Source organism: Gavia stellata, chromosome 2, assembly GCF_030936135.1.
Source record: "Gavia stellata isolate bGavSte3 chromosome 2, bGavSte3.hap2, whole genome shotgun sequence".
In the NCBI taxonomy this organism is placed as follows: Eukaryota; Metazoa; Chordata; class Aves; order Gaviiformes; family Gaviidae; genus Gavia; species Gavia stellata.
Window position 1 is genome coordinate 34358876 of NC_082595.1, and position 27754 is coordinate 34386629.

The 27754-nt window shown below is 36.5% G+C and overlaps 1 protein-coding gene across 1 annotated transcript; it reads right to left on the reverse strand.

Annotated features, from left to right (window-relative positions):
* Window positions 1-1057: 1057 nt before the first annotated feature.
* CEP43 (centrosomal protein 43) lies at window positions 1058-27609 on the reverse strand. The gene is made up of 12 exons (XM_059832557.1): window positions 27520-27609; window positions 18976-19029; window positions 17127-17181; window positions 16383-16471; window positions 14372-14506; window positions 13501-13584; window positions 8855-9072; window positions 6043-6152; window positions 5358-5426; window positions 4571-4610; window positions 3810-3903; window positions 1058-3355 (listed from the first exon to the last, which is right to left on the reverse strand). The coding sequence occupies exons 1-12, from the start codon at window positions 27607-27609 to the stop codon at window positions 3281-3283; spliced, it is 1113 nt and encodes a 370-aa protein (XP_059688540.1). The 3' UTR covers window positions 1058-3280.
* Window positions 27610-27754: the final 145 nt, after the last annotated feature.

Consider the following 27754-nt stretch of genomic DNA (forward strand, 5'->3'; position numbering starts at 1 on the left):
AAGCTGAGAGTGTTTTTATTACTGTTGAGGAAAACATCACTTATGAGGAAATATTTGATCAGATGAGCCATGGTTTCTCACTTTGGTTAAAAAAAGAGAAAAAGAAGAGTGGAATACAGTAACTTCACTACAAAAAAAAAAAAGACAGGTATAGTTTTTATAATCCATCCTCATTACCACAACCATATTAGTGGTATGGAACCGTCAGACATAGCTTAGTCCTTAATTTCTTGTTTCTGGAAATCACAGGATTTGTTAAACAAATTACAGAGTCTATGAGTGTTTAACAAAAAAGCATGTTTCTAACCAGACCTAATTGCTACAGAACTGCACAAAGCAGTTGTAAGTGCCCCTCTCAGACACTTCCTTCTCTGTTCACAGAGGTGCCTGGGAAAAGGAAGAACCAATACAGAAGAACTTAGACAGGAACATTCCCACCTTTTAAGACAGGGCTCTAGTTGTTAATTCTAACAGACAGAAGAGGTTGTTAATTCTAACAGACAGAAGAGGTTGTTAATTCTAACAGACAGAAGAGGTTGTTAATTCTAACAGACAGAAGAGGTTGTTAATTCTAACAGACAGAAGAGGTTGTTAATTCTAACAGACAGAAGAGGTTGGGTATTCAATTGCATTAGGTTCTTTAGGGAGAAGCCCAATGTAAAATACCAAACAATATGCTTTGCTGTACATTTCAAACCAAGCACTCAATAGAGCTTAGCTTGCCAGTTATGTTTAAGTGACTCAAACTAACAATGGTAAACAAGACAAAATTGGATTTTTTTTTCCCCTTTGCCTGTTGAATCATAAACCATCTGACAGCTCAGAGTGATACCCAGTAACCCTATCCAATCTGGTCTTAATCAAACTTTAGGATTCACCATCAGGAATTGCAAGATCCTTTGGGCTTAGAAAAAACCTGAGCATGCACACATTCTCAATTGCAGACTGGACTAACTCTGGGAAAAAAAAAATTCCAAGAAAAAAAACCCTAAACACACACGGCTTCCTGAATTTCCTAAATGTAAGGTTTTTGATTCAAGAAGTCTCAAAAATACAATGTAGCCAGCACAATAGCTTTATTTTGCAATTTGAATTATTATATACAATTCGGTAAAAGCCCACAGGAGGAACAGCATGGAGACTTCGCAGTTTTTGGCATTTCCTTAAATTAGAGCCAAAGTGCAAGGTCTCCAATTAACCCCCAAGGTAAGAGAATAACACTTTGCTGTTAACAAAAGTCATGTTAACACTTAAAATATCTAATCAGCTATTTAAAAGGCCACATCTTCAAATGCAATTAGAAATTATTTAACAAAGTTTTTGCTTCTTTTGGTATGATAAATTGCCACATATCCTACAGCTAACAGATAACGGAACATCATGTTTTCCCAAGACATGTAAAAAAGCAAACAACACTGTCTCTACATTATTCCATACATCTTAAATGAATGCCAGAAATCAATTGTTCCCAGGTATTCGAGTGGAATTTTATTTCCTTCAGACATGCTGTTGCTCTTCTTCAAAAAGGGGAAAAAAAAAAAAGAAAAAAGCCCAAAACAAACTTTTCATACATAGTATCCCGAGGCACAGGTTCCCCCATACTTAAAGGAATTTTTACATAGGGTGTATCATATGTTACAACATTGTTGCTCTTTGAAGTCTATGGCACATTGATTTTTTGGGGTGAAAAAAATTCTCCTCTGTGTTCAGCTGCTACAATATGGCACAAAGTTAGAAGTTAACACCACAACTAAATATTCTGATGCTTTTTTGCTGGCTATTTTGGGGTGCACATAAATAAAAAGGCACACTTTTCCTCTCTCCTCTCAAATCATTTATGTACTGTACAAGCCTAACTTCCCAGCACTGCTCCATGCCTGCTGGCCCAGTGCAAAAAAAGATTTTAAGTCAGCATCCAATGCTAGTAGCAGCTCTATATGCTTAACCAATGGCTTTAGTTTAGCATGCTACTTCCACTGTGGTGACCATTGATGACAGGCCAACAGTGTTCCTGAAAAAAAATTACAAAGCATAAAAAAAATTTATTTATATTCACTTACATGTATATTTTCCAAACGTGTTCACAATGTTCAGAAAGTGCACATTTTGAAGTCTTGTTTCAGTATTACAAATGTCCATGACCTATGTATTATAGCAGCGCCATGTGCAACAGTATCATTAAAGAACCGTCAATGTTTTCATTACTGACCCTGTTTTGCAAGAGTATAATGAAAAGACGAGAATTTGCTCTTAGCTAGAACTTAGTGTCCATAACATCTTCAGCATGGTATTTTTAAATATTTGGATTTAATTCTGTACAGCAGTCAGAATCTGAAAAACAGAAGGTTAGTGGTTTCACTTTTTGGCGCTTATTTTTACGTAACAAGGATTTTCAAAAGAATGAAAGTGATCTTACAGCACATGAACAGCCCTCAATAAAAAAGCTCCACAAACTATTACCACACTGTTAAAAAATTAACAGAACCCAATAAGATTTAATTAATGATTTGTGGATCCTTACAAAATTACTTTTTGTGATTTAACAACAGATAGCATCGATGAAATTATCATATGTAAAAAAGGCTTAGGTCTTAACATCAACAGTCTGATTAACATATTTAAACAAGAATATTCAGAGTTAAGACTAGTGCTAAATTTAACTCTAAATTTAGCTAAATGTAGATTTGAGAGTTTAGATACTCTCAACTTGATATGCCTTTAAAAAAAAAGTCCAACTTTCAGAAGAGTCTGAAAAACAGCAGTTTCAAGTAAGTCTGGAGCAATTAGGTATTGTGGCTAGAGTTACCATAAATATGTACTACATGCTGACTTGACAAAATTGTGTTAAAAGAAGTGCGAGTTGAACCACTACCTCTGAAGGTTCTTGCTTTGGTTATCTTTAAAAAAAATTCGGACTGTTACAATAACAGTGCAAGTTCATTATAAAGCCACATGCCTCTCTGTAGATGTTCTCTTATCGATTGGTTTTTATTATGCCCACTGCCAGCAATGGACATTCTGCTTGGAAAATCCACCTCCTGCTGTAAAAGGTCTGGCTGAACCAAATGACAAAAATAATTCTGATATCAGACTCAAATGGGAACGCACTATTTCATTTAGTTCTTGTTAAGAAAATTTAAAAGCCTTCTCCACCTACAGTCTTTTTGAAATACAAGGCACAAATAGAGAATGGACATTCCAGCAAGAAGTGATTGTCTGAAATTAACAGTCCACAGCAGTCTTCTGGTACAGCACAATGAAACATTTTTGATGTCCAATTCTATGCCACGTCTTCTAGATAATCTGCAACATCACTTAACTGAGAAATGGTAAGGTCTTGCGTGATGCCTTCAAGCTAGAAAATAAATGAAATTACAAACTCAGAAATCATAGAAACAGTAAGTATTATTTCTTGTAGTCCTTCATACAGCATCCCATCCTTTTGGCCTCAAGCTCTTTCAGCGAGATTTCAACTCCTTTAGGAGGTGCTCAGACAGATCTTGAGGTATAGAGATAAGACATTCCTATGCTGGATACTAAACCAGTCTCAAGTACATTTTACATGCCTAGAAACAGACATGAAATTGTGCTACTGAACAATTGTTGCGGGGTTTTTGTTTTGTTTTTTCATCAGTATACTATCTAACTTGGCAGGAATATTAGGTGTAAAAATACAGAGCATAACAAATACAGCTTTAACATGTATCCTAGGAACCTATGATAATGGCACATTCCTTCGTGAGAGGTTAAAATAAAATCAAGACATGATCAGAAGAATGTCAAGAAGAACAATTTTAAAATAATCATACTTTATCACTGGCATTCGACTCTTCTGTTTCCACAGAAATTTCATCTATTTCTTCACCAATACTGATATCACTTTTTTCTGAGCGATGACTAGTACTAAAGAGAAAGAAAAGCATCAACATAGACGTAAGACGTTCTTTTCAAGCATCCAGGTATTACTTTCACTTTATACCTGACATTTAATTTGGATTTCACTTCCTAGCAAGTTAAATATGAAGTTACTTAAACACCCATAACAACTAAAGGCTTTCTACTTAGATGAAGCCATTATAAATACTGATAAATACTTAGGCCTCAATCCTACAGTTTACAACACCAATACCTTCACATCATAAGGATGAGGCTGTTAAATATTTATTACTGACTACTCGTGATGCTTTATTTTTCAAATGACTATTTCAGCATACACCATATTCATTGTTTAATAGCATTAATTAAAGTGTTAAAACATTGCAAAGTACATGGTTCGGGGGAAAAAAAAACCCACAACACACCTTCCACAAAAAAGTAACAACTTATCATCATCTTAAATTTAGCACCATGTTTTTAAGGAACTCATCACACCCTACAAAAATGGGATGCTTTTTTAAATTTGTAACCATATGTATTAAAATAGCAAAGTGAAGTTTAAAGGAGTTCAGAGATACTGACAGGCTCCAGAAATAGTGAGTAGCTGAAATATTATGAAATAATTCAAATATGCCAGTGGACATGCTTATAATGCATGAAATACTATGCTACTGCAATATCATCTTTCTCTTACCTGTTGAAGTCATCAGCATATTCATCATCATCTCCATTTCCTAAATAATTTTTAAAAGGTATTAATCAAACACATTTTCTCTTCAGGAAGTGCAAAAAAGAATCTATTCCTGCACCAAAATACATGGTTTGATGGCCAGCAAAAGTGGGAGCAGATTAAATTACTTGTGCAGATTTAGAAAGCGAAGCTGAGTTCACATTTGTCATTAATTAATCTCAATCTCATTCACACAAACTGTTTTGAAATCAAACATACATTTTCAGGATGTTGACTACATTGCTGAAGACAAAATTTAAACACTTGGCAGCTCTATTTTTAGAGAGAGTTGATACTTCTTATATCACATCATCTTCATATTGCTCCTAAAGCTTACAAGGCAACTTTCAAAAACGTAGAGGGGAAGTAAACATGCCCCTGGAAAACAGTAAGACTTGTCTGGCTATCTTTTTCTGCAAATATAAATCCCTTTTTTCTTAAGAACGTAGACAACAAAATTTATCACTTGATATTAGCAGACACATGCACGGAATGAATCAAATTTTTGCTGCATGTGTGAAATACAAATCCACACGCAAGACATCAGTTTTCACTCTTCTGTATTCCTTTAGAGCAGATCTTGCTCTTAACTCCAGTAAGTTTCACAATGGTGTTAAATGGAGTGACAGAAGTAAAAGCTGAAGATTTTAGTTCAACATGTGCATTTCAGTTTCTCAGATTCCTCTAAGAAGCTGGGCCAGAACCTACAGTTAAAAATATCAGAGCTTACTCATGTTTAGCAGTTACTTGCCTAATTCTAGTGATCCCAGTTTTGTATTGACCAACCGCAGGTCTTTCAAAACAGAGTTTCTATTCAAATCTGTAACAAAAACAAAAGCATTTACATCAGAATTTTAATTTGTGACTCTTTGATAAGATCCCACTTAAACATACCCATCAACTATGTATAACAAGTGTTCTTTTATAATAACCTTATTACCATACAATAAAATTATGTATTATAACCAATTTCCAGGTCTGAACTCTGCTAACATTTAAAAACGTGAGTAGCAAACAGGGACAATCTCCCAGTATTCAGGATCAGGTTTTACAACATGAAAGAAAATATCCCTAAAGAACTTGTGCAAGTAATGTAAGATAACAATAAAAAGGAGTAAGTTAATTTCAGTCAAAAACTGAGCAGTAGAATTTTGTACTCCTGAAAACTACTTTATATACACAAAAAAAAAAAAAAGGAGTGTAGGTAAGTATTTCATGCTCCAAAACATATTATGCTACCATAGGGGCATCTTATATATCAAGACTGGTATGCGATCACTCAGTGAAAAAAGCATTACTGCGAAGGACGTTACAACCAGAATGGGGACACATACAGGCTACTTAATGACATTTGCATCCGAACGTGTAGATCATTCATTACATTACAGGAAATATCTCCTACATTAATCAAAACACAAAAACATGTGAAAACTTACCAGCAGACTCCTTTAGCGAAGGTGCACCAGTCAGGGAGCTTAAACCACTGTTCAGAGGTGGTGCATCAGAAAGGGATACTAGACCTCCTGCTTTATTAGCTTCAGTTTTCCTAAAACAAACCAAATAAGTAAGTACTCCACTGAACTGTAAAACATGCATAGTGACTTTCTTTTCTGTTATTTACTAAATTGTCATAAAACTAGACCAGCAGTATTTACAGCAAAAAGAGCAAGGGGAAAGGACTATTCATTCTGCAATCTTAGTAGGTAGTTTACTGGCACAAATGTCAAGACATTCAGTAAGAAAGTCACTTTCTCACCTATGCAAAGACGTCTGCCTGCTTTCTTTCCCAGACAAAGCTCCTGCACCTCCCTCAGCATCACTATTTTTATCAAGGGGCCTTTCATTATCCCCACATGTAAACGGAGCCAAAAGAAGATTCAGATATAAATCAGTATTTAAATTAGTTTAGTTTACAACTAAAAGAGATTATGTCTGACAAAACTATTAACGCTAAGAGCGGTCAATTCACAGAATGAAAACCTGTAGCAAGACAGATCTCATCATTACATGTTAGAGTTCCCTTGGCTACTCCCTATTCCATTCATATATTTAAAGTGGCGAGTTCAAATACTACTTTCAAGTAAAGGATGAAGAAACACTATTAAAAAGAGATCAAGATTTTCACATTTAGCATTACCAGAACTGCTTGTTACTGTGATTCTATTCCAATTAGTAAGGGACAACATTTGAATCATTCATTGTCTCTATATCGCCAAAATATCACGTATACAATCATGTATTAAAACAATTCAAAATTTTGAACAACAGGTCAAAGACCTAGGGGCAATGAGAGCTTGGATCATCTCTTACTCCATCCTTAGTAACTGATTGCTCTCTTCCTCTCTAAGGCACCCTTCTTACAGGAAAGGGCAAAGCTCCCATAAGGAATTTACCTTTTTGCAAATCAAGCGATGCTGGCACCTCTCCTACTTACTCATCCCTTGGGACTCAGGCACACCAGCACAACATACCACAAAAGGATCTCACTTGAAGAATATGTTCTTTTTTCTCCTCTAGAGGAGCTGCCAGAAGGGTAGAAGTGAAAGACTCAGCAGAGACAGCTCAGTTACAATTAGTTGCTAGCTCATTTATTAAAATATCCAGCAAACCCTATTATGGAACATTACTGTAATATCTACATCACAATAACATTATGAGGTACAAATTACTACTTGGTGGACTGTGACTCTACTACAGTCACACATACTTTGAAAATATTTTTCTTCTGTAGGGAGTTTCTCCATGAGGAAAAAAATCCTTATTTTACTGAATAATTAAGAGTCTTTTTTTTTTTATGGTCTTTTTAAAGAAATCCAGTTTACCCAGTTTCAAAGTTAATTTCCCTTCTGTCATATGAAAATGCTTGAACAATAAGAAATTAGTAAATTATTATTATCCAGAAGTTTTTCCAGCCTTTTCTACTTTTCCCAACTTATCATTTAAGCCTACTTTATGGCTACACAACCACTTGCTATGATGGTTAGGCTTTGGTCAAAGGTTAGTTAAATGAGCTCTTGAGTAAGGAGTAAATGCACTCAGATGCAGTTTTAATCTTGATATTTCCAGTGTGCAAAAGAGACAAGAAACACCATATTAGGGTTATTTGTAACACACAATATTTTCCAGAGAAAAAAATCTGAGGAAAAATCTGTTCTTTATGTACGTCCAACTAAAGCTGTACTGTAAATAAGCTTTCTCAAAGAGTCCACTAATTTACTAGAAAAAGACCTAGTTTACCTGACATGATTGCTTTGTGCTGTACGAGAATGATCCCATTCCAAGAGTAAGCATCTACTGTAGCGATAATACAAAAGAGTTTATACTGTTCTACCCACTATCAATGCAGTTGGGGGAAAGCCAACATGAGGGGAGCTACTGTCAAACTGACTTGCAAATGGTTCTGCAATCTCTTCTGGTAACCTCTACTAAGCTAGAGCAATTCTCCTATTACTCGAGCACAGCAAAAGAACACCATCAGATGATCTTGCAGCTTTTCTCAATAGAGATATTTAAACTAAGCTTGAAGGTAACACAACGTAACACAAAGATGGGGTTTTCAGTTTTATAACAAAGCTGTTGTATAGTTCAGTCACTAGTTCTTGTTTCAAATGGTATTTTTCAGTCATCAGACTCCACAGATGAACAATAAAAAATGCCCTTCAGAAGTGTCTGCAAAATTGACATATGCAGAAATAACAACACTTCACTGAAAACATAGAACTGCACACAAAAGGTGCTGCAATGTGAAGAGGAAACACTCAGTGTGAGAAAACTTTCCTTATTCTCACAGTTTATGGAGCCAGTTTACACACTCACCAGATTTTTTTTTTTTATACTCCTTACAAAGACATACAAATATCTAAAGCACTGTCCCTGTTATTGTCCACTTCCTTTAGTACTGATCACCACTGCAGCTCTGCTACATAAAGAGACACTGATGTCTGTGTCTCACACATGTTCATTTCACCAAAGAAATAGGCTGGGGACATTATATAGTCTAACTGATGCACCTTAAAGTGATACAGGTTTTTCCACTCATGGTACATCCAAGAGATCCCAGATGACACTGTGCATTTCAAAGAATAGAATCATAGAAATGCACATTTCAGAAACAAAATATTCCACAACAACTCTAAACACATGCATTTACAAAGTGCAAATAATCAAACATCAGCTAGTTCTCAAAGGCCTGCAAGCATACTGAGGACAAAAGAAACCTGTATTAAGGAGAACATCCATGTTACTTACCAGCCATAAGTTCTTTCTGGTTTGGGTACAGGATCATCAAAAAAAGAATCTCCCTCTACATCATCTTCATCCACACCTGGTTCACTTTTTTCTTTGGTATTTAAGTCTTTGATTTCTAGTTGAGGATCTAGTTTTGTTTCATTAGGCAGAAAATGAATGCTTCTTTTGCTTGCTTCCCCTGATGAGACACTTGTATCACTTTGAGTGGTTTCAGCTGCCTTGAAAGATAAAGAAAAAAGCCCTCACTGAAAGGAATAATAATTTCTCTTGAAGAAAACACATATAAACTGTATTTATGTCTTATAATACTGGAAATGGTAATATAAACACACAACATATAATATACACCTACCATCACTTTTTAAAAAGTTAGCTCAAATTTATTAGTACTTCTCAGGAATTTATTAGTATTACGAGGAATCACACAAGAGAAAAAAGTTGGTTTATCACTTTAGAAAAGAAGCGTTCTTTATTGTTGCTGCCATTAAGAAATTTTGTTCTATCCTCTGCATTGCTTTGCTATCTAGATCACCTCTATTATAAAAGCAACCAATTTTAAAAGATGTTGGTCATCAAATAAAGAAATCTACATACAGACTGATTCTTACCTCCTAGCTTTGAATATAGGGGAGTTGTTCATTTTACAGCCTGAAAGTTACATGATGCTTTATTAGTATTATTTTTCAACTCATCTATAAACAAATGTTGTTAGTTACAGCCATTATCTTCAAAATAAATCAATTTAAACCCATGTAAACTTCCATATTAAATGGTAATCTCTGCAATATAATGTCAGGTTTTAAATTGGCAACCATAAGACAACTGCAGTTAATGAGAAAAATGACACAAACAAGATACTTTAAAAAGTACATAACCTTCAGTCTTTGTATCGTGCTTATGGCTCAGTCCTACAGGTACTTAAACTTGTAAGGACTATTCTATATGCTAACTTCAAGGTCAAGTAATACAGCTCAAGCTGTATCTTTGCAAAACTTCACGGCCCAAAGAACAATATTCAAATTTACCTAGACAATCAAGCTGTTGTGAAAAAAAGGATTTTTATTTTTAAACAATAGCATTTTGCTATCTAGCAAGCAGTACTACAATTTTTATCTTTCCCTAGACTTATTAAAATGAAGTCAGTGAAAAGATCTATTTCACTAACTTCCTTCCTGTACACTAATAGGAACAGCTTTGAAACAATCAACAGTATTGTTTAATCCATATAACCAATATGTAGGTTGCACTGTCCCAACTATTTCTTTCAGTCATTAACTTTCATTCAGAAGGCTGAAGTAAAATTTTCAAACTGTAGGCCGTGAAAGTTGAAAAAAGCCTACCAAGGTCATTTTATCTCAGTCACAGAACCACATTCAATTGCTAGCAGCAGCTCAGTTCTTCTAGGGCAAGAAAAAATATTTAATTTCCTATCCTAGAGGAACAGATTTGTTATTGAAAATTAAGAGCTTAAGTAAAAAAGAAATTACAGCTACTTTTCTGCTCTGGGCCCTGAGGGAGGGAGCTGCTGCTATCTTGTCTGAGAAACTAGAAGCACAATAGTTGGCCTTTGCTTGAATTCTTATATTGTAAAGTTTTGCTAAAGTGAAATAAATAATTTCAAATTGTAGTGATAGGTTAACCATGGCTAAGGGTTCAAAGAGCAACATGCCTAGCCTGGATTTCAGACTAATGGTGCTAAGATAAGTCAGAGTGTGGTTTCACACTTGCACTTAAACAAACATAATTCTTGGCTGCTGCCAAGAGCTGTGGTCTTGGTCTCTCCTAGCACATTCCCTTCTACATTACGTCTATTGGTTGTCAAGTCACTGTCAGAGCCAGTTCAGCTCACAGGTTTGCTGAAAAATCACCAGAGAATCTCAAGTTTCAATCGGGAAGTCTAGACTGTTCAGGTAACTTCCATCTTGTTCCAGCCGGGACTGGAAAAAATTTCCACCTTCTCCGTTATTTTTACTCCAAGTGTGTTGCATGGGCAAAATATTCTCCCACCCTGCCTTTGCCAAGGAGAGAGAGAATAAAGGGGAAAAAAAAAAAATCATCTAAGAACTGTAGTCCCGTGAAGATATCCACTACTTACTCTCAGAGGAGTATGTAGTCCAACCAACAGCTACTGCTGTTTCTATGAGGAAACATCCACAGAGAAACCAATTTTCTCCCATTTCTGAGATAAGTATATTTTCATGGAGGATTCAGCAATATATTATGAAAAGCATTTCCAGAACATGTTCATCTATCTCCCACTGCAATGGAATTATGATATACTTTCCATAGAAGATGGGTATAAAGAATATAAAAAGTCTGATCATAAATTCCAACTTGTTGGAAGTTATACTCTACTTGCAACCTCATCACATCAGGAAGAGCATGTAAATGAAAGTGTTCTTATCACCACCTCGGCTGCTGCTGCATGCCATAAGTATTCAACTCTCAACTGTGGTTTTCCAACAATGCACAAAACTCTCCTTAAAAAAAGGAAACATGGTTCAATGAATGATCTTCTACCACATTTTAATACTTCTTGCTCAGAATTAAATACCCCTATCTGGTAGTTTCTCTAAAACTTAGGTCTAAGAATAAACCTTAGAATCACTTTCTTGTGTCCATATGCTTAGCGGGGATTAAGTATACACACCTTAAAAAAATGCCACTATTGACCGGACTAGTCACAATCACTATCATTAAGCTGAAGTCAGTCAATAGGAGAAGTTTTTGGATTTACGGAATAGTACATCTAAATAGTCGATAGCAGGCTGAAAAAGAATTCCGACAACCTCAACGCAGAGAAGAATACAATGAACCGCAATACAGTTTCACTTCTGGAAAACAGCACTAATGTTTGGAAATCTTTCAGACATGGTTTATATTTAATTTCTATGCAGTTTAGGCAGCACTATTTGAGCTGGCTACAGGAGTTCCTGTTTTGTACAGGCTCAAACAATTGTGATAAAAGAACTAAGACTGTCATTTATTCTTGTTATAATCTTAAACAGGAATGACTGTTACTACTCCATGATACCTTCTCTAAAGCAGATATTCCAGGCATAACTTAAAACTCATTCTTATCAATGTAGTTTCCTAATCAAATAAGTCTTAAGATATTATACTCCTCTGTGCTTGTGTCTCTCTGTCTTCCCCTAAGTAATGTATTTTGGACTAGCTGACTAAGTTCAACCACTGCAAAAAGGGTAGAAATTGCAAAAAAAAAACCCCAAACCCAAAAACCTGCAGAACTGCATCGCAAAAAAGCTCCGTCAAGAACAGACATAAAGGAGTAAGATTCATACCAGACAGAAGTTGAACCAGCCTTGAGACACGTGCATGCACACCCAGAAAAAAAACCCCGTGTGAAACCTGGTTCAATTTACAAGCTACTGGAACTACTTTTTTTCTCCTCTAGACAACTATTCTTTTCCTAAGGAAAAGACATATAACAAACACTAAGCTCTTCTCTTTCTGACCTACTTATTTCAAATAAAGTAATTTAAACCTGAAGATGAAAGGTGGTATATGCAAGGGAGAACGGAATATTTATGACTTCTAACTCATCATCAGTAGTTCTTCTTCACTAACCTAGAAGCACCCAAAGACAAAAGTAGGGGCTCAGGTATGAAACAACAGTATTAGCAACAGTGATACAGTGATCAGCATTCAGATCTTTTTAGTGGATTTGCTTAGGTTTAAAAACTGGTCCCAAGCAAGAATTCTCTCTCCTAAAGCAGGTGTGAAATTATTAGAATGTCCGTTCAAAGGTCAGTTACAGAAATACTAGCTTTTAAGATACTATCAACAAGCACAGCAATTAATAAAGTAACTTAATCTTGAAATGAAGCTTGCTTTTCAAATTGTATAGTTTTCTCGTTTTGCATGGCAAAAAAGTAAAGAACTGGAATAAAATGAAGCAGATCAAACTGAGCTGCCATTTGATTTTCTTTTATTCTTATCATTCCCTTTCCCAAATAAATAAACTAACAACAAAATCCATACAATGTTATATTTCTCAGCTTTCATTAGTGAGTTGAAAAGCTTCTAAGTTATTTACAGTAATCTTGAAAAAAGCTATTAAAACTTTTTATGTGATCAAATTACGTCAATAATTTGAACGAACTTTAGTACTTGAATCAGGGTTGTTTCACTTTGGGGTTTTTTGGGGTTTTTTTGTTGTTTTGGGTTTTTTTACCGGGTGCAGTGGGTGGCTGGTTTCTTGTGGAAAAGAGGCTTAAGTGATCATGCCCCTTCCTGTGCCATACGCTTTCCCATAATTCTCAACCTGTTGATCAGCTCCAGTCAAATGTAAAGGAGTATTAGAGACCTGGAAGACGTTAGTTAATACAGATTTTGCTAACAGGAAGTAACAGAGAAAAGAAAGCTACAAGCCCCAACACAAAGACACCTTATCAGTCCCAAGCAGCAATCAGCCAGATGCCCAATAAACAGACAAGTTAGCTCCAACCTGTCTGTGACTCACAGAGACTCTGCGTATGCGCTGTCACCTACCCAGTCGGAAAGGTACAGGACTTTTGCAGATCATTTAAGTGAATGCCATCGTATCCGCAGTTTCACAGGAGTTCTCTCTTTTACTTATCTCGTGTATGTTATGCAGCTTTTTCTTTGTATATAAACAATCCTACCTTATTTGGTACAGGGTGTGTTCTTGATCTTCCATCAGATGATTTTGATGTGAGGCACAGGCTATCACTTAGAACTGGAGCCACCTAAGAAGTTTCACATAAACACTTATTAAAAATATATTGAATTTTGTCATACCATCAAACAAGAAACAAGGCTACCATCCTCACTCACACAGTATGCAAACTGTGACACTGTGATGCTATGTTAGGAAGTCTATGACAACTACTTCTGAATTTAAGCTTTCATTGGGGTACTGAATGCATCTTGGGTGCAGAGAATTTTCTTTCGAGCCACAATCATGACAGAGACTAATCAAATACTATCAGTTGGATTTCACTCATTTAATTAACAACTTAATTATATATTCTATTAAAGTATTACTGTCATTGCCTTCAAGTAGTTAAAAACTTTCATATATTTAAATACATGTGTTTTCAGAACAACTTTAAAGCTTTTAACAAAACCTATTCTAGGCTTTTTGGGTCATATTAAAATTAGAAGTATGCCAAAAGACAACAGGTACAGCTAAAAGTGTTACCAAACCACACTAGAAATTAGAAAATAAATGACACAGGGTTTTGTGCCATTTATCTGGGCTCACTCTGTGTTACTATGTTGTAGCAGAATATTAAAGAGTACTAGGGTGGCATTAAAAGTAATACAATAGTCATAATCTTTCAGCATTGTTTTCTGGTAAGTTATGTTGAAGGCATTTCCTATTATACCAACTATAATAAAGACTTGAAACAGTATAATACTACAACAGTAGCCAAGTGTTCTTAATTTCAGTTTATTTTTCATCATTGAAATGAAAATGAATAAAGAATTACGAAGAAAAAAAGGAAGAAATTACATGTTAACACTACTTACTTCTCCACTGCCCGAAATCTTTTTCTGCTGACATTTTCTAACAACCTCCAACAACAGGGGACCACCCACAGTACCTTCTGCTTCTGTAATTCCCAAATCTCGGGCTAAGTTTTCTCGACCATCAAGGCCATTTAGCTGGGGGAAAAAACCACAACCCAACATTAAAAAAATAAATAAAATAAATGACAACACAGAAATAGCTGTCAGAAAACACAATATATATTTTGTAAGATAACGCCTAAAGCTTTTTGATCTTATTTAAGACAGCAAACTTTTGACTAAACAGTGATTATTTAAGACTCCCTGTTGCATGTGGACTAAAGTGATGATAGCCCATTGCATCATTTACTTCTGAACTGTACCTAAACTTATCACAGACCATCCAAAGTTGTTTTAAATATGCAAGTATTCATCATCAGCATGCTTCAGGATTTAAGGATTTATATGGTCAAGTTACTTTAGCCTGTCACATTCAAAAGTGGATTGTAGGACACCTAGCCAGTGGTTCCAGCAAACTCATAGATGATGGAGAGTCCCCATTCCTGTGGATATAGAAGTTACACCAGCACAGGCCAACACTTACTTGCAGTCTCTGTTTCACTTTAAAAAAAAAAAAACATGGGTTTGAAAAGACACAGGGACGAAAGTAATTCAATATCAGACAAAAAAAAATTGATGGGAAAAAATAAAAAAAAAAATACACTTTTTAAGACTGAACTTCACATTATAGCAGAAGCAGAATGCTGCAGCAAACCCAGGTTGGTTGGCATAACCTCAGAATGGCAATACTGCAAAGGGCACCAGTTCATCTTGAACTCTTACGATCATTTAGTGACACTTCCTAGCAAAACACTGGTCAAGCAAATACTGAAGCCAGCCACCACCAGTCAAGCACACTGAAACACGGAGGATAAAAAGACAATACCACAGACTGCCCAGAGACAGGGGCTAGTAGAGGAAGACAAAGTAAAATCCTTCAGCACTATACACAGCAGTCTTGGCCAACTTGCTTAACTTTGGCCAAATTTCACATATGCACTGCAATAGGTGAAAAAGACGCTTTACTGGGAAAAAGAAGGGGGCGTTTCAAGAGGCATGAGATGCCTTTACAACACGAACGAAGCACTGCTCCCAAGAGTGAGTGGCAACATGACAGAAAGCATGATTGTTTCTATTTGGTAGCATGAACATGAATCTTTGTACAGATGTGTCGTAAGTGCAATAAATGCACCTAAGGATATTTGGCAAAGGACAAAGGTGTTACGGGACTTTCTTTGATTAAGTCCCTAAAAAGAAACATGAACTTCTGAGAAACAGAAGTCAATTAATTGATTTAACAAAGTTGGATTTTTAATAAATTAACTATTTAAACTGACATTAAGAATAAAAATTAGTATTGGAAACATAAAGAGAAATTCTTCAGTTAAATGGAAGTGTTTTAAACCCAAATTTATTATTAAAACCTTTATGTCATAAAAACACAATGAAAAACCTCTGACTCAATATCAAAAGCCTCAAAGCAATCAGTTGGGCTATATGATCATTGTAGGTCCCTTCCCACTGAACTATTCTATTCAATCACTTTTTGTCATGTGCATCTGCACAAAGTCCTTTGTTTCACTGAAATTTCTCTCAGATTACTGACATTAATTTTCATGTAACAATACTAACTTAATATCATGACACAGTAAAATTATAGGCAAAAAATGTTGCAGGAGTATTCTGTTATATATATTGTTACACGATTTCACAAAATTTTTTAATTTGCTAATTCAAAATTAACATATTATCAAGCATTGATTTTTGATAAAGGGAATACTCACTCATGTTAGCACACTTTGCTGGATTATGTGTCTTTATGTCAATAAGTACCTTTTACAGACTAAATATGAAAAATTATTTAGAATAAACACAAGCAAGCGGCTTAAACAAATCTACTATAGCTTCTGTATTCATTGCCATGCACTCCAAACAATCAGCATAGCATTCAAATAAAATCAGTATATCTTACTGTGCTTGATTCAGGCTGAAAAACAGCCAATGTAAAATCAAGATTGAAAAACCGTAGAAATTCTGCAACAAGGCCTGCTACCAAGCGACCTAAAAAGGAAATGAGAAGAGTAAAAATACACCAGACAGAAACAATTCTTACTTCAAAGATTTAACATTAACATGGCTTCAGTATGAACACCTGTATTGATTCAACACTCCTACAAACATCATTTAGACATTCAGCAAACTACCACCACATAGCTAATTTGTATACCAATTCCCTAATCTCTAACTATCCATCATATCAAAATTATTTAAGTCAGCAACACTGCAGCAGCATAAATAGAGATTGCTTACAAAATTCAGGTGTAAGATTATTTTTTTAAAACTATTCAGCTGTTTTAAAGCCATCATTTTGGCATTTCTCCTACATGTGCATTCACTACTGTACCTCTACAGTGAGTTTTCACTGGTTTCTGTTTCTATTGGTCTGGAATGGCTCTGAATTAGCATAATCATAACTCATCATGAAATACTAATTTAAATGCATTAGTCACCTCAGTTAAAAATACAACTTCAGCAATATTAACTTCAAAAATTATAGATTGAATTCTTTTCTGAATGAATAGTAATTATGACATCTGACAGGAACAAAAGCATCCTTTATGTCATGAAGACTGTACTGTTAATAAAAGATTCAAAGATTTAATCCTTTGTTCCCTAGTTTTATTATTTTGAGAAGTATACTAAACAAAGAACTTACCATCTTTTGTACCTAAAAAACTTTTCAAGCTTTCATTTACCAGAGGTGTTTTGTTCTGTCAAAAAGCAAAACCAAACAGTAATTAATATCATCCTTGTACTAGCAAGACATTGAAAACAATAGCAAGTTGGTGTTTTGGTGTATGCTGCTCCACAATGATGTCAGCACATGTAATTCACTTCTTCAAAAATCTACCCTTGTATTAATTCTACTACCTACAAGTAAAGCTGCAGACCCGTACATTTACTTAGGCAAATTAAAATTGTCTCAGTATTTCTATTACAAAAGCTACAGAGCTAATTTCTCCAAAATTCTTAACAGCATACTGATTTTTATTTACTTAATGATTAAAAAGGTAAGTTAAGCAGTTAACTTCCCAAATTGTTCCTCTAATATCATGCTAAGTTTGTTTAAGGAAATTCAATTCCACTTTTTAAAAAAATGGGAACTTACAAGTCATCTAGACAAATGGTGGACTGTGCTAATTAGTGGCTCACAAATCAATACTAATCTTATATTAAAAGACCTTCAAAGATATTACAAGAATGTTTTTTCTCCCTTGTTAGATTTGCCCTCTAACTTTGATTTTTAAACAGACATAAATCAATGTGTTATGTTTGGGTTTGTCAAAATCGTTCAGGGATTTTTCAAACCAAATTCTAACTGCCATTCCTAACATATCAAAATATCCTGGGTAAGAACCTAACTCAAAGAAAAGGGTCTGTTATAGGTATTTATCCCTATAGTCGTAAATGCTGACACACAATGAAGCGCTGCATGAAAAAAGAAATATATCTTGCTTAATATTAAGGAATTAAAGAGTAGTGATAAGTATCTGTTACTCTTCAGATAGTCTGGGAGGTTGTTCTCTGGGTACTCTACAGTATGCTGAAGCTTCCCATAAGAGATGGCACTGTTCTGTTATATCACTTTTCCATTATTTCTTCTTCAGCAATCTTATGTTAGATTCCTGGAATACAGAATATCATACCCTAGAATAACTGCTTCCCCTCCTTACTAATGTTACAATAATGTATGTTTCAGTTGCACAATTTTCCAGAAAGAGCACAACCATTTAACTAGTGGAGGAATAGGACAGTTTTCCATTCCTCTCTTTTGAAACAGATTGCCTGGACATACAGGACCCTCTCTCCTCTCTAGTTCTAGAAAAAGAAAAGACACAGGAAATGAGGCAATGCCAGCAGCAGAAGGGGTCATAAAACTAGTGTCTGCATACCACAGCAGTATTGGTACTTAACCATACTAGTACCACATATCCTTAATATTATTATATTGTCAAGGTATCAGTACATAGTCTATCATTTAATTCAGAATTCTTCCTTAAATATAAGCAAATTATCCTGAAGTAAGTATACAACACCCTTATGAGAAATACCAAAAGCATTAGCATACTTAGCAAGTTACTGCATTAAATTGCTTTCACAACACGCTTGACAAAAAACTCACTATAATATTTTACATTTCAAAAGACGTTATTCCCATTTGGTAAAATCTTGATCAGTCAACTAGTTTTTTTTTTTAAAGAAGTATTTAATGGAAAAGTTATTTAGTTATTCTGGTCAATTGGACAGAAGCAATATAAAACCAGCAGAGACAGTTAAAGCTATGGTTTCAAAAGGCTATGTAAAAATTCCTATTTCTAAACATCAGGAAACATCCTGGTAGTCCTGTTTTTTGTTCTTTAAGCATCATGCTCTTATGCAGTAATATATAATTTTCTCTTAATACTTTCTATTTGTGAAATGTAACAAAGCTATTATATTTAATTCTACATGAAGAACTATCAGGATGCTGTTTTCTTTAATTTTTTTTTTTAAGGTTGTCTTACCTCTACTTTCTCTTGTTCTTCTAATGCCAAAAAAACAGCTGCTCGCAACTCTGCCTGCCAAATAAAAAAAAAACCCAGCATTTCTACAAGCAGTGTTTTCCCTATGCAAATAGAATGCAGAGAGCCAGCAAGTAGCTTAACAGCTATTTGTTCCTCCTCAAGCAACTTGGCATCGACTGTAGTCTACATCAGTGCAATAAAGACACTTAAGATTACAGACAATGTGACTTGAGGCTGAGAAAGAAGAGTTTTCAGTCTGAGAACAACAAGGCAGTGGAGGATTTGATACAAGGCTTCCTACATTATTTCTTCATGCACAAAAAGATTCCAAATTACCTACATTTATCTCCTATTCGTTTCTTCTGAGAGGTAAAAAGTCAGCTCTTTCAGGCAGCTTTGAAACACCTACTCATCATTTACAATTTGTTCAGGAAACATGAACAACTAGCTTATGATAATACATTTTTAAAAGTTGATGTTAAGATATACAAATTCCTATGATTTCTTGTCAGATCTCTCTCAAAGAAACAGAATTTCTCAAGGAAAAGAGAGCCTAATTCCAGTCATTCAAATATTCCTATATTGAGATTTCACCTAACTGATTTTAATCGTCTTAATATCAAGAATCAGAATTCTTCTAAGGACCATTTTGAATATTTAAGCTTACGTCCTGCTTACTTTTTAAAGTTTTTTAAACACTACAGTTGCTCTACTTCTTTCATTGAATGTATCAAATGGACAACATACATTACATTTGTTGAAGGAGTTTGCCACTTTAATCAACTCTTAATCTGACATTTTGAAGTAGCCAATAGATAACACTGCAGTAATAAACTATAAAAGACAGTGCTGCTCTGTATGCCAGTTTTCTCAAGAGCAAAGAAGCAAGCAAGCTTTTAAAGAAAGAGTGATTTCCATAACTAAGAATAAGAACAATATAAAGAGTGTCTGGATTATCTTATGTATATTACGGAAGTTAACTAGACATGCATTACCCTGTAACTGTCCCTCCCACCAAAGAAATTCCTTTCATGGGAAAAAAAAAATAAACACTTCCTTTTTAAGCATATCCCTCTTTGGACACCTTTTTAAAGGACAAAAAGTAATGCAAAGAAGTTAAAAAGATTTCCCATCAAAAGAAGTGTAAAAAGCTTACCACAATTGTATGCAATGGTCATACTGACACTGCATTTACTTTTTTTCAGGTGCTGGGGTACAGCATTCAATCAGCAAATCCTCTTACAACCCATTAATTTAAATATTATTCTTACAAAAACAGCTGACATTTAACTTTCCAACCAACAACTAACAATTTGTTTATTTAGTCTTATGTCACTATGAAAAACTTCAAATGGTTGCAAGACTGACTTTCTTTTTCACTGATGCCACAGAAACGAAGTATACTTACATAAAAGGACAAGAAGAATAACAAAGCATTTGTAAAACAGACTGGCTATTACAACTGTCCAAAATAAAAGACACCAGCCATTACATGTAAGGGTCTGGATCATGAGACTATAGAACAAAGTTGTCTGAAAGTAGGTGCCATTACATCAGCTGATCCAGAGTCTGACCTGTTTGAGATTTTGGAACAATATCACAACTGACACTCCTTTTCACATAACTGTGATTATTTGTCTGCTCCACTCCTCTAGGTCTAACCCAGTGACTTTTAAATACTGACTGGTGTGCTTTTCTTCCTCTTCTCATCTATTCAATAACACAATGTCAACTTCTCCCAGATGTTGCCACTCGACATTAATAACAGGTTCACCTTATATTTCCATTAGTGCCCAATTAATATCCTTAAGGTCAGGACCTCATCACCAGAAAATAATGCTACTAGTATTTACTACATCTCCCTTTGGCTTACCTGCATCATCTAGAATACCACCCTACAGCCTTTCCACAGAAAGGAAACCTACAATTGGTCCCTCAATCCTGCGAGCATCACAATAAATTTGAAGTTAAGCACTCCTGTACTATCTCCACAAGGAAGGTTTACACTATTCCAACACACTGACCTTCACCCTTTGAGGTGAGTACTGCTCAGATCATAGCAAGATATTCTCAAAATATCATCTCAATAAATTTAGACATGGAACCATACACTTGAATCTGTGTGAGGTTAGAGCAGTAATTTTCAAGTTCATGAGGAAGAAGGTAAAAAAGTAACAATAACAAAGCTGAGATCAAAGGAAAAAACACCCCAATACAAGGAGATGAATCATACTACACAGTAGGATGGACAACATCATATAGGCTTTTCAGGACCGGGAGACAAGTTACAGTGAATTTGAACACCAGAGACTGAGACCACCATCATCAGGTATGGTCAGAGCAATTTGCTCCCACCAGCAGATACAGAGGCTTATATAACTGCATAGATTAATCCATTTACACAGTGTTCTTCTCCCTGCACATCCCCCCCCCCCCCCTTTTTTTGTCTTTGCCCTAGTACCCTTTGGCACCATCCTAATCTGTGTTCCATACACTGTTACAAACTGCTCTTGCCATCCTCCTATTCCACACTGCCCCATTCTGCTAGCAGTTTTCAACATAATCCAAACACATTTTGAAGAATTTTATTCACAGTCTAGCAGTAAAGCAGACCAAGGCTTGATATTCAACTTCCCCACCCATACCCTTCCTAAGCCTTCAATAACACAGGGTTATGCCAATAGAGCCAGGTGTTGACGAGTAAGGTGACAGTGTGTATCTATCACTCTTGCATCCACCAAACCCACAGGCTTCTTTCTCATCCTGTGGAAGGCACATATTCCCTTCTATCCCTAAGAAGTTTTATCAGGCAAGAGCTCATACCAATGAGACAGTAATTTGATTTCACTGAATTTAACTAAAATGAGTAAGGCTATTATTGTATATTACAACTGCTGTCTGTACTCAGTGGGGAAAGGTATGGGTCAGTGTTTTGAAACAAAAGTAGGTGTCCCCTTTTCCTCGCAGACATTTACAGCTCAGACAACACTGACTTCTGCCGATTGCTGTTGCACTGTAAATCAGAAGCTTGTAGTCCATGAAAGCATCTTTTTCTGCACTGGGCTGCAGTATCCCTCTCCAGAACCTAGAAAAGTTTATCCTGCCCTAAATACAGAGCCTTTTGCATGTATCTGAAGTATTGTACAGGAAAATAGCTCCCTCAGTCTGCAGTTCCCTGGGAAAGGGCAAAACAGTTCTTACTATCTCAAGAGCTCCTCATACACATTTTTTAGGTGGCATCTCAAAAATGCCAATCTGATTTGGCAATATTCTCTTACTAGTAAGATAACAAGCAACTACCTTAACAAGGTTATTAATTTGATTCAGCACGCTTGTAAAAGCCATCCACAGCAGCTTTCATCCAGATGCTGGATGAAAAGTAAAAGGATAAGATAGAGACTGTCTAGGATTGAAGGATGACCTGTAGCCTATACCTACCTCCCACTTGCAGACTCCAATACATACGTGATGCCCCTGGAGTCTTCTTTTGTGGCATTGGTCTTTTATTGTGCTAGAATGCATTTGTCCAGCACTTAAACAAGAAAGCTTACTGTCCTAGGACAAAAACGAGATGTTGTTTGTTTTCCAATAGGAAAGCCCTTGGGGACTTCAAACTCATTTCTATGCCTCAAAGCATGTAGGCACATCAGTGACCAAGATGACTTATAATAGGCACTAAGCACAAACTGTGGATATGGCTAATTCATTGCACACTGGTCTCCTTTGCATAGCTACACAATTCACTTGCAAACATCCTGATATCCCAACACCTTCCAAAGAGATCTCAGCAAACTTATTTTTTTTCCTATCGAACTTTATTCATACTTTCTACTCCTGAGGCAATATCTTAGATAAACAAGCAATGGCTTCATAACACTGATATTGATAAGCCGTGGAATACTAGATCAAAAAGTGGTCACTTTAATTTCATAAAATGCTTTGTACACATAGTACAGTTGAGTATGACATTGTCTGCTAGTTGACAAAGCCTTGCTGTTTCATCTCTCAACACCATTTCTACAAACCGTCAGAGTACTGCAGCTTTTGCAGAGGAAGTACTAGGATTTTTTTTTTTTTCCAAAGACCCATTAGCAGAGAGCACCATATAAATTTCAGCTTGCCAAATGCACATGCTACCACCCTTCTCAACCTGCTTAAGCAGCTGAACACATGCAGTTTTTGAAGCCGCATACAGGGAACTTCATGCATTTCCTAAGAAACAACGGGTAAAGTTCAGCAGGTGTCAATAAGGAAGGCATTCACTTCAGAAATCTGCAACAGGTCAGCTGGAGGTGCAAAACTTGGCTGCAAGCTTGCATTCACTAACACGTGCATCGGTGGATGGTGTGGTTAAATTTAAATGTATGTTTAGGGCAGTGAAATGATCAAAGTAATGCAGAAGTTTTTGCAGGGTAAAAGCATGCATTGCTGCTGAGATAAACTGTTTATCTCAGCATGTATAACTTCCATCTGCTCCAGTGCTATGAAACAACCCCATGCATGCACAAGCATAAACAATCTTTTGTATAAGTAAAATTTAGCAGCACACGGGCACCTTCCTGCACAACTTTCAGTGTCTCCACTTCCTAACTTTAACATGACCATCTTATGCCTCGGTAGGTACAGAGCAAGACTGGCATAGCATTAAGCAGTCTAACCGCTAGTGATCACCCCAGGCTAAAACCCTGTGTGCATCAGGCTAAAAGCCTGTACCAGTTTAAATGCATCACAAATCCAAACCTAGTGCCAAACCATAAACAGCAACTTCACTACCAATGTCATGCCATACCCTCCCCACCACCCTCCATCTCTGAAGTCTGCAAGGTTCTCATCCTTGAGCAGGACCAGTAACTTGCATGACCAATTTTTGCCCACTTCAGTGGAAAACTCTTCAACTTAGCAGCCTTAATTGGCAGCATAATTTAAAATATGAAGAATGCTGGGAAAAGAAATAGGAAGACTCCATGCCACAAAGGAAGTAGTAAACACCTAAAAGTCATAAACTCTAAATACCTGCAGCTATCATGTGCTTACTCTGCATGTCACATGTAGTTCTCATTCTCATATTCCTAAAGGTAGGATACATCCACAGTGTTAAGGGGACCACACTGGCATTTAAATGTTGAATTTCAGTTAGTTAATTTGAAATAATTATAAATGGCTATATTTCACTTAACTTAGAAAAATAAGAAGAAATAGATGTTACTTTAAAAAAAAATAAATTCCCCTCAATTCCAAGAAATTAGTTGACTTTCTGATATGAACTGCTTTAAAAAAACCATACAAACAGAAACCACAACATCCAGAAAACAGATTACACTGTAGTGTGCAGCATATTCATCATGACAGTTAATAATTCAAAGACATTTAAAAGCATTGTTCATTATAGTATATGGAATGAAGATGAAAAAGCAAATAGGACAATTTTAACTGATGTATGCATATGCAGTTAACAGCCCATTTTAAAAATAGTATTTTTATTCAGTCTAACAACACATTATTTGCCAGTACCTCAGCTGTCTAGGTTTTGAACAAAGCAAGCAATTAGCAAGAACAGTATCAGCTGGACAAAAGCATTACTAGTCATATGATATTAGTGATGCTAACCTCCCTCATATTAGTAGCAGCAGCAAGTTACAGACAAGCTTTAAAATTCAGGTGGCATAAACTTATTTTTCCAGAACAAAAGAGATTAAAAGATACAAACCAAACCAAAATAAGACAACAAAGGAACACAGTAAGAAGCATAATGGCTCTTCTTGCTCTGACAATGACAGCTTCCCTAGGAGAAAGAAAGATCACATTCTCTTCAAGACAGAAGAACATCTCAATTTGTACAGCATGCATCACACAATATCAGTGATAATTTTCACTAAAGTACAAATATCCACAATTATATTCTTTATAACTATATATATAAATTCATTAGGAAGCAGTCTTATCCATCAGATTATATTTAATTTGTTAAACATTGGAATTATATACACACACACAGAGCAGCTTAAAGACAGGAATTTCTCAACTGCAAGTGGCAAGTATATTTACACATCTTCCAGTTTTCACAATATGACTTCATTAAATACTCCAGTGTTCGAAGTCTAAGGTAAACAGAAAAATCATGAACAGATTTTTTAAATGTCATACAAGTAACATTTTTTCAGCTAAATAATTTACATCAACACCAAAGCATCCAAGAAATTAATTCTCAAAATAAGAATAAACTAATAAACTGCAACCCATTATAAAATCATGTACTAGAGAACAAAGGCATTACCATAAGTTTCTTTCTAGAAATTACTCAGTCATTATGTTACAAAATGTATTAGCTGACAGCCTGATACATTCTATCCACTGAAAGAATTCCACTTGAATTCTAACCCTTCCAGAGCTGTCTTTACCTGCAGTGCTTCATACCAATTCAGCTATACATTGACCACATAATTTGCTTTACTGTATCTACTTCAATAAATCTCAAATACATTATTATAGTTAGTTTTCTAGCCTCATCCGTCTTGAAAAAATGGTCAGTACTCATTCTGAAGTATAAAATAAACAACTGTTTTGATAATATGTAAATATTCATTCAGTTTTACCACATAATAAAAAGATACTGACACACAATAGATAAGAAACACTATTGATCACAACTATGTTTAATTTATTTTAATGAAAGTATGGCAATTTTTTTTTTAATGCATGGTGGAATCTGATTTCAATTAAAAGCTGATGATTTAAGACAACTTACTCAACCTTAATTCTTCTGGAAGACAAAAGGGTTTTTGTCAGGTACTAGCAGAACAAATTCTGTAAGTCATTAATATTATCAATTAACACCCAGCCAAAGTCATGTGCCAATTAAGGTTTAGAGCCAAGAAGAAAACACCACGAATTGCTCAAATGAGAAGCTGTAGCCATAAGCATACCAATTAGTAAACAGTAACTCCTAGTATTAAAGAGACATAACCCAGTAAGTGGGATGCCATTTGTATTTTTGCAAGTCATTTGCTAGTTTGCCTTAAGGATACCTTAAGCCATATTGGATACTACACACTTTTAGCATTACAGAATAGCGAAATTTACAATAAATATATTTACACAAAACTCAAGTGGCAACCATAGTACAAAAACTTGCGTAGTACACAAAGGCAGGAATTAAGAAACTACAGCTCACATGCTCAATATGACCTAATTGACTTGTGATTTCTTTTAATTATCATTTTATTATCACCATACTTTTAACCATACTCTTTTAACCATGTGAGTGGTTAACAGGTGTCCCAAAAGGCCTATTTGACAGTTAACTAGAAAAAGGTCTCCCTACTCAGAATACAGTTACAGGAGCTAAAATCTTCACCTACTTATGGAATTTAAATAAGGATTATCCATTTGAAATGCAAGAACAACACAGTTTTAACAATACTATTTTGTTGAGAAGTTTGAAATCCGCTGTATTTTGGGCTCATTGTCAAAGTACCCGCACAAAGATGCTCTCACATCCCTTAGCCACTTCAGTTGTTGAACTGTTCCTGAAGTATCAGCAATGATCATCCACCTCTTGAATGCTTAAAATAGAACACTGTGGATAAACGCCACCATCCTTGATCTAAAATCCAAACTTCATTACTCCTCTAGCTTGGAAGGGAATCCAGCAGTTCTTATGCTTCCATACCTGTATGGCTCTCTACTATACACAATAGTTATTGCTGGAAGCTTCTAACCTGAACAAGAATCCATAGAATCAATTTTCATATCCTTTCTGACACAAGCTCAGGCTACACCAGAAGTAGTGTACGCTCCACTACAACACTATCTTCCATACATTTTCTTAACATAGCATTATTTGTTCCCTGTAGGCAGGCAGCATTCCCAGAGTTTCCAGGTTTAGCAAGCCTCCAAGACGCAGCTCAAGCAACCCACACTCAAAAAGAATTATGTTTAAACAGCGACCCTCAAGACTCCTGCTTGAAATTTTCAATAGGGGCTTTTCGCATCGAAGCAGAGAGAAACTCTATTCACCCTGTCCCACACCACCCGGCAACTGAATGTTACCAGCGGGTTTGGCAACAGCAAGAGAGCTCTTGCGGCCACACGGCATCTACGAGAGGGAAACCGCACAGCCGGGCGCCGGCGTCCCTGCGGTGGCCGAGAGCTCCCCTCCCTCTCCCGGCCTGGGCGATCTTGCAACTCCTGCGGCCGCCGGGTAGACCTCATGCGGCGGTCAGGCCTCGGGCCCTCGCTCCGCGTCGAGCACGTACCAGCTCTAAGACGCAAGGCAGGCGCTGGACCCGGCTCCTCGCCGAGCCCCAGGCCGAGCAGCCGGGGAGCACCACGGGAAAAGCAGGCGCCACCGCCAGGCCGTGACGCCGAGAGAGGGCCCCAGCCGTGAACATCGGCTGGAAGCGGCATAGAGAGGGGACGAAGCCCGTGAAGACCCAGCCCCCTCCCGCGCTCCGCACGGCTGTTAACCGCTGACGGCGCCAGCCAGCGCTCCCCCCTCCCCGTTGCGCGAGGTGTGCGCGGACGAGAGACTCTCCTTCACCCCACCTTAATCTTATTGAGCACCCCGCTGCTCTCCAGCGTCTGGACCAGCAGGTCCCGCAGCTCTGTGTCCTCCTCGGTCGCTGCGGCCGCCATCTTCTTTCTCCCTGACAACCGCCCAAACTGTGCTAGTGATAGGTCAAGGCCGGCAGATTCGCCTCCGCCACCGGGGGAGGCACCAAACCAGCGGCGGACCCGAGGAAACGAGGCGCGGCGGGCCGGTGGCCACCCTCAGTGGCGG